At 42.3% G+C, this 8,338-nt stretch overlaps 1 protein-coding gene across 1 annotated transcript; it reads left to right on the top strand.

The window, feature by feature from the left end:
• The first annotated feature begins 533 nt into the window (after window positions 1-533).
• On the top strand, window positions 534-7,887 carry C1H13orf42 (chromosome 1 C13orf42 homolog). Its single transcript, XM_013179533.3, has 3 exons — window positions 534-1,032; window positions 4,266-4,416; window positions 5,597-7,887. Exons 1-3 carry the CDS (start codon window positions 619-621, stop codon window positions 5,836-5,838), a joined length of 807 nt encoding a protein of 268 aa, XP_013034987.2. The 5' UTR covers window positions 534-618; the 3' UTR covers window positions 5,839-7,887.
• The last annotated feature ends 451 nt before the right edge of the window (window positions 7,888-8,338 follow it).

The raw sequence follows: 8,338 nt of genomic DNA, 5'->3' as shown, positions 1-8,338 counted from the left end.
CTGTAGCCATCTCCTGGTTACCACAGGGTGAAACCCAGAGCGACTTCTGAATTCCACCCACCAGAAACCATTCCTCCCCACTCAGCCTTTTGTCCCTGTCGAGGCTGATCTGAAGGAGCTCCTGCAGAGAGCACAGGGCGGTGTGCCCTGCACCGCCGGGACGGGTCTGGATGCTCCGGGGACCGCGGGAGGGATCCAGCACCATGGAGAGCGCCGGGCGCCCTCCGGCCCGCGGCGCCGGGCGGTGACACCGAGGGGACGGAGAAACGTCGGGGGGCGATTTCCATCCCGACGCTGATGGTTTGTGCGAGGAGCCGTCGAACAGAAGGTCAAAGCATGACGTTTGGCCTCCTGCACTATATTTTAACCCGAGGAAAGGACTGAGCTATTTTCCTGACACTAACGGAAAAGAAAGCACGTTTCTGTGTTCATCATGCTCTTTGCATCGTGTTAGACTGAAGGCAACCGAAGCAGTAATAGATTTTTGCGTCCTTGTTACACTAAGCGGCAAATTCATCTGGCAGCTGAGGGCAAGGGTTGCAGCTACTGGTTACTAGATCTTGGTTTAAATTAAGAAGCTGAAAGAGACGAGGTATAAAGGGGAGGAAGCGACACACTATGTTCAAAAAGATCCATTCTATATTTCACCCCAACTCCCACCGAAGAAATGTGACAGATGACATCCCTTACTGTGATGGCACAGGTTCTGCTGTCAGATTGATCCGCAGCAGTTCTATGTACGTCCTTGGAGGTGAGCAGGAAAAAGTTAGTGAACCACTAAAAAAATGCAAAAGTACATCCAGTATCGACTCTTGCTTCCAGTCAAAAGAGGAAGACAGGGACTGGATGTATTCTAGGACTCAGGACTGCTTGAAGTACTTGCAGGATCTGTTAGCCTTGAGGAAAAAATATCTTGACAACATCAATAACTTGAAATCCATGCATAGGACTGCAGATTCCCCAACATCCACAAAATCATCCAAAACTGTAAAGAAGCCATTTCTTCTACTTCCTTCCAAAGAGTTTTCTAAGGTAATTCTGAAGACCTAAGAACTTTTGTCATGTAATTAGTCCTAAGCCATGAAGCAATTAGATGTATGACTTCTGATTTTCTGCCTTATTGGTTTCAGCTAGTTGTCTTTTTATTTTTACATCTTTTAGAATACTACTAAATACCTTAAGATTCTGAGTAGTGTGAGCTCAAGTATGAATGACTGATAATGGAAAGAAACATATGTGTTTGGAGGTGTGTGAAGAGAAAATAAGGAAAGAACTATGAGAGTATAGGAAGTATCTGAAAACAATTTATGAAAAAGAGATCTGCTCTCTTAGTACTCTGACAGGCTACTTAAGTGTCTCAGAGTTCTCCACTATGGTTATTTATAGCTGTTAATGACCACAAGCACAGTAAATCCCTGGGTTTACTGGCAGCCTTTTCATTGGCATAAAATTACTTACAGAAAATAATTGTGAATCCTTTGAAACAGCTACATTTTTCTCTGACTGGTCAGATAGCTTGTTAGTGCTACATTTAGCAACAGTGCAAGCTCTACTGTAGGCAAAGAAGAATTCTTAAGGGTTCCTTTCTCTGTTAATTAGTAAACTTTCAAGTAGTTTTGAGGCAGACAGTGTAGTTCTTTACCCTTTGCTGTAATGACACTGCAAACTAACACTGAATTTTTCATGCAGATTATTTCCATGTATCCTAGAGAGAAAAGCAATGCAAAGCTTCCTCATGGCTGCCTTTTACAGATCACATGTCACTAGACAGTTCAGCAGTTAATCTGACCATGGGCTTGATTCAGTGAGGAAAAAGGAAAGAATTGCAACCAGACTAAAACCATGGCTTTGGCAGCAGGCTCACAGGTTACCCAGTGCAGCCTTTGAACTGGATATTAGCAGGGAAAGTGGGAAGAAGGGACATATGGCTGACCTACTGATTAATCCAGGTGGACTTTACCAGAAAATTATTTCCACATTTAGATGTTCCGTCATAGCATAATGTCAGAATGGCTGAGGCTGAGCTCTGTTGCAGACATTATTTAACCAAAGGACAAAACTCATGTTTTTACAGCTAGATGCCACATTTTTTCATTTTATTTCTTGATTTAACACCCATTCAGTCAGCTGGAATTTTTCATTTGGTTTTATTGGGCTTTATGTCATCTTTTTAATGCTTTGAGTGGTGATTCTCAGAAGCTAGGAATAAAATGTGGGAAACAACACTCAGCTCAGGGGGATGGAGAAGACAAATTTTATAAAGACATTACTATTGAGGACTAGGAAAACATCCAAGGAGAATGATTGAGATATAGGAGAGTGGTTTGCTGGTGCTAGGTGCCAGGAGATGAATCTCAACACTACAGATACACAGCTTGTGGAGTGACTTTTCATACTGTCACACAAAGGTTGGCTTGATGCAGGGGAGAATTACAGCATGCCAGCTCCCCTGATGAGCTGAGTAGTGATGTAACGGAGCAGTACATAGCTAACCATTAGATAAGGTGGGAAAATGAGAAAACTTAAACCATGAACCAAGAGGCTGAGAAATAGATTCTGCCCAACTAGGCTTCATGTAGCATTGTGACTTTCTGAGATTTGCCACTGAAAGTACCAGTTAAAAAAATGCCAAAATTTTAACTCAGGTTTAGCAAACAAGTTTATCTCCCACAGGCTAAGGCTAGAAGTGCTGTCATCTCTCTGTGGCCAACTAGCTCTTATGCACCAAGAGCCCTGATACTGGCTATAATGGTAACTCCATGAGCCTTCCCTTCAGGAACATCAAAAGGAACATATGCCACCCAGTGAGTTATTCTTGCTGACATAAATGGCAGGGCTGCAGATTCACAGCCCTGGCTTTGCAAAAATTAGGAGGAGGTCAAGAAAACTTTCAGACCATCCAGAATGCTCTGTTTTGTAACTCCAAGTTTTATGTTCACATACCGCAAGGTTCATTTTATCAGCAGGCTTGAGTGGCTTTGTCCCCTACTACCTGTTTATGTGAAATTACCTGTCAGTGGAAATTCCCCCTTTTTTCCCCTACCCACTATATGATTAATAGGAATGTGCTTTGCCCAGACAACATTGTCCTCAGGGCAGGTTTAATCCATAAGCAAGTCCCAAAGCCTGGACTACAGGCTGGTTGTGGATTCAAACTTTGCCTCCTGGGGCTACTGAGAGAAAAAAATAGAGGTGTGTCAGATGCTGGAAGTACACAGATATTTATTTGGAATGTCTTTTAAACAGTAAGGGCTTAGTTATATCAGCCATCACTGTTCTCAGTCAATGTGTGGTAGCTGTTATCTTTTAGTTCTACAGAGGATGTCAATCATCCCATAATGTCAGGAGAAGAAGCCAACTCATCTATCTGCCTCCACCATCCCACTAATGGGGAGCAAGCTGGCCCTTTAAAGATGTGATACAGCATGTATTTTTGCTTGTGCATTTGAAACCCAGGACAGTACTTTCCTGACTTGGAATTGCTCTGGTGACTTGCCTAGCTTGGGTTGGAATGGAAAATACACAGCCCTTCACTGGGCAGAACCCCCATGAGTGGCAGAAGGGTTCATCCCACACGGTCCTACAGAATTGCTAACCGAGGGCTTTATGGCTGCTTCAGCATTTATTGGCAGATGTGTGCTTTTTTATCAAGACAGGCTCCTAATTTTAAAACCCGTGGCTTTCCTGTGGGAATTATCACAGTGTTGAATGACTCATATTTTAGCACACACAGTCCTTTTCCATTTCAAAAAAGACTTCAGCAATTTAGATCTGGATTCATTTCATCTAACCTAGGCATTTTAATAATATGCTTAAATTAGTAACTAAGTTACCCCATGATCCCTTTGCGGTTGAGGGACAGAGCTGCCTGCAGAGGGGAATTCAGCCTACCTAAGGTCTGACTCATCTTCTGAAGGTACCGGAGCCCTGTATTAATTAGAGAAGGAACCCTGGATGACTACATTTCTAATGTGTGTGTCTCATTAGGTGCCTACTGCTAGGCAGAATAAAATTGGCCGTAAAGCACAGCTGTCACCTAGCCACCCAATTAAACAGCTTGATTGTGAGGGGATTCTGAGAGATTTTATAAAATCCTGCTGGCAGTGCCCAAGTGGAAGATGTTTCGTGTTGAGCACCCACATCCCTTTCTGGCAGCTTGAAATATGGAACCAAATACAATCTTTGCAGCTTCCTTATACAGTTCGCTCATTAGGGTGTAATTTTGTTCAACACTTAGCTAACTTTTTTTTTTTTTGTATCAACAGGCATCTATGGAGAGAAGAATAGTCCCACAGCACAGTTCGGATGTAGGAGAAGCAATAGCATTCTTTGACTCGGTTATTGCAGATCTAGATTCAGAGAGATGGCGGAGAGTTCCTGACACAGATCGGCCAAATGTGGATGTTGATTTTGATGGTAGGGTATAAAAAAGACAAAATATGATTACTTTTGGTGTGCAAAGAATAGAGGGAAGAGTGGCAATGTAGTTCCATGTTTGCTTATTTAATAGACACAATTTTCCTCCCAGAGTTACTTCCCAAATCCAGGAGTATTACATGCATTATGTGAAACTACAGTAATACTTTGTTTGATCCCTGTTGGAAGGGTGCAAAACTTTTATGTGTGGCCAATATGTCAGCAAATGTAGTATGTGGAGTGTCTGTCCTCTGCCCAGGGCTGAATTCCACCAGGGCATCTCTACCCTGAACTGTTCTCAGAGAAGAGCTATGAAAATGTCTGGTTCTAATTTTTCTCATTGATAAATCACAGATTCATAGAATGGTTTGGGTTGGAAGGGGCCTTAAAGATCACCTGGCTCCAATCCCCCTGCCATGGTCAGGGGCACCTCAACCTGGCCCTGAACACCTCCAGGGATGGGGCATCTACAATTTTTCTGGGCAACCTGTTCCAGGGCCTCACCATCCCCTGAGTGAAGAATTTATTCCTAATAACTAATTTAATTCTCCCCATTTTTAGTTTAAAGCCATTCCCCTTGTCCTATCACTACACCCCCTGACAAATAGTCTCTCCCCAGCTTTCCTGTAGGCCCCCTTTAAGTACTGGAAGGCTGCTGTAAGGTTTCCCCAGAGCCTTCTCTTCTCCAGGCTGAACCCCCCCATCATCCATCCCAAATGGATGGATGTTTTCTCTCCAAATAGCAAAGAATAGTTCCCTTAGAGGTTAGTCTAAATAACGGTAAGTTTCCATCAGAAATGATGGGATTACCTGACTAAATGAAGAGGTGCCCGTCTGAACTCATTATCCATCCTGTATAACCAGTGGAGACAAACTGGCATTTCCCTTTTTTTGTGCTTTGGCTAAAACTAAGGTAAATACCTGAAACAGGTCAGATTCTTTCTGCCCTAAAAGTGTGTACAGGACTTACTCTAACACATGTATTTGGACAGCAGACATTAAAATGTTAGATAAGATGAATCCCACCCCAAGTGACATCCTGAAGTGAAGAAAGGATGAAAGCTATCAGTAAGCTTCTGGTTACTCAGGAAGGACCCAGGAACCACCTTGTTCTCTTACTGAACATATGAATATATCACTGGCAAACTCCGTTAACTCGGGATTATCTTCTGTCTTTCAGTTGCTACCAGCACAAGTGAACACAGTTTACATTCAAACTGGATCCTTCGTGCTCCCCGCAGGTACTCTCAAGATACTGCTCAAACAGCCAAGGCTGCAAACCAGTCTCAGAGAAACAGCCAACGGAGAACCACTGGCTCTAGGAAGAGGTTGGAAAGGCATCCCATGTACTTGCCCAAAGCAGTGGAAGGAGCATATAACACGTTAAAATTTAAGCCCAAAACACATAAGAGAGAATATTGAAAGAATATTCCATCTTCAGCTGAAGACAGAACACATTAAATAAGGCATGGAAGAATTGCTTTTTTTTTTCTTTTTAACCCCAACCCATCTCTTACACTCTAGAAGTGACATATGCAGTCACTGAAGGTTCTTTGTGTGGGATGTACTTTAAGCCATGGCAATTCCAACGCTGGACTCATTTGAGTGTTTAACTCATCGAGTTCATTGTGCCTAACAATACTGCTTTGTCATTCAGCTTGGGGGGGAACTCCAACCTGAAAAGCCTTTTTGTAGTGCTGTTATTGAAAGCAATGATTCAGAGATTGCCTGGTGCAGTAATTTTTATTTGGATTCCAGTACTGCAAAGCAATTCAGCTAATACATTGTGAGCTTTTGCACCAGTGTTTGCATCTTCAGAGTGGGAATACAGAGTTTTCTCCATTTTTTGCATGTGAAAGTCTGTATGTGCCATCATTGACTCTGTGGTCTGAAAATATACAGCAGCACTGAGGTACAAGCAGGCTGTGGTACAAGCAGAAAAGGTTGCAGTGAATCAGCATTGGGAATCTAATGCTGCTTTGAGGAATTGCTCCAGTGTGTTTTGAAAAAGAAAAAAAAAAAAAAGAAAGAAATGAAAGAAATACCCAAAATATCTTGTACTCTGCTTGCTACTGGGAATCGTTCTGTCCTTGGATACAATGCCAAGGGATAGTATGCATGCATAAATGCATGCATAAATGTGTACAACTTTTTTTCATATGATAACACCACCTCTTAGTTTTCATCTATTTCAACACCCAGATGATGAACAAAACTTATTCAAATGTTAGGAATCTAGACATCCCAGTGAACATGAAAAAAGCTTACTATCTTGGAGAAGAACAGTTCGTGAACAAATTGAAGATGTTGTTCTCAAGGGCAGGAGACAATTCACAGGCAAATCCATTGCATCATCATTAGAGTATACCCAGTATTTGGATTTCTGCTAGCTCATCATTAAAGACTACGTATTAGGAAGAACACAGTCTAAACGTGTTTTTCTTCAGGCTGTTTTACCTTAGAGGTGATATGTGTTATATGTGATATTTAGAATTGTTAATAACTGTACTCTGCCTATTTTATTGATGTACAGCAATGTAAAAATGCAAAGAATGTGACAAGAAGCTAAGACCCTGTGGACGTACTAGCCTATTGCCCTTCAGAGAGGGCAATACCTCTCCATAAGTGAACACCTACCACAGGTGTCAACCTGAGCCACAACTCCTTTTTTTTCTTAGGCTTTGCCTTAAGAATTTGCTAAGATGTTTGGGATCAAGCCTTTGTTAACTTTTTCATTTGATGTTCAGTTGGTGGTTCACTGTGACAGATGGATCGTGGCAACACTTGTATGACTAGCTGGTGATTTCCTCGTGATTTCTTGTTTCTACAGTTGGTGGTTTTTGTGCCCACAGCCTTGGATAAATTGCCTGAGGCACTGGCCATCCACAGCATCTATCTGATATATCATAACCATCATAAAACTTGTAACCACTACACAGAATATTTGGCGGGTGGCAATTCTGCTGATCCTGGTCCTTGTGACTCTGTTATTCAACCAGCATTTCTGCCACAAGGTGGAAGTACCTCTCTCAGATCTCACTGATCGAGAACACTTTTTGTCATGAGATAGGAGAGTGCCAAAAAAAAAAAAATATGTTCCTCTATTTGCAGCTGGTATCTCCTGTTTGATTAAAGCATTTTGCTTATTTATTCTAGTAGAGTTCATGAAGGGGAAGGAGGATTTGTTTCTGTAGTGCTTTAATCCTGGAGGTGCTTTTGCCAGTCTCAGTCTGTATTCTCCTGAAAATAACCAGTTTAATCAGCATCACTGACACATCTTCGTGTAAATTAAAATTAAATTAAAGTCTGGGTTTTGCTTCCCTGCTGTTGGTGCTTCCCACAACTAGTCTGTATACAGATAGCATCATTGCCTTTGTAACTCCCCAGTCCTGACCTGGCTGCCCTGAACTGGACATTGTAACTGTCTTTAGAGTTGTTCTGACTTTGATGTGGTTACGCAAGGCCACTCGCTTCAACCAGATGGGAGAGCCAGAGCACAGCCTGCTCCAAACACAGCCCCCTTGCCTGGGGTACCTCAAGGCTGCAGCTCTGTGTGTGTGTGAGAAAATGGCGGATGCTGCACTGTTTTGGCAACTCTGTCACCCTGAAACTCCTCTCCAAGCAGAATCTCACACTGAAGTTGCGGAAGAACAGTTTTCCTAAGTGTGTGGTCACTTTTTTTTTTTTGCTACTGGGACATGAAACAGAGAGATGCTGACAGAAAACCTCATCGTCATTTTGATGTACTCTAATATAATTAAACATGCATAATTAAAATACTGATGAAAGAAGAAGAAAAGGTTTCCAATGGTGTTCAGCCCTGGGGTATACTTCGTATTCATGGTGCCAAGGTTTTACTCACTGAAGTAGCCGATCTTTTTTGCTGTTGCTTGAAGGATGCACTATGCTGTGCAAAACCAGA

This window comes from Anser cygnoides, chromosome 1 (assembly GCF_040182565.1).
Source record: "Anser cygnoides isolate HZ-2024a breed goose chromosome 1, Taihu_goose_T2T_genome, whole genome shotgun sequence".
In the NCBI taxonomy this organism is placed as follows: Eukaryota; Metazoa; Chordata; class Aves; order Anseriformes; family Anatidae; genus Anser; species Anser cygnoides.
This window is presented reverse-complemented; position numbering and strand designations above follow the sequence as displayed.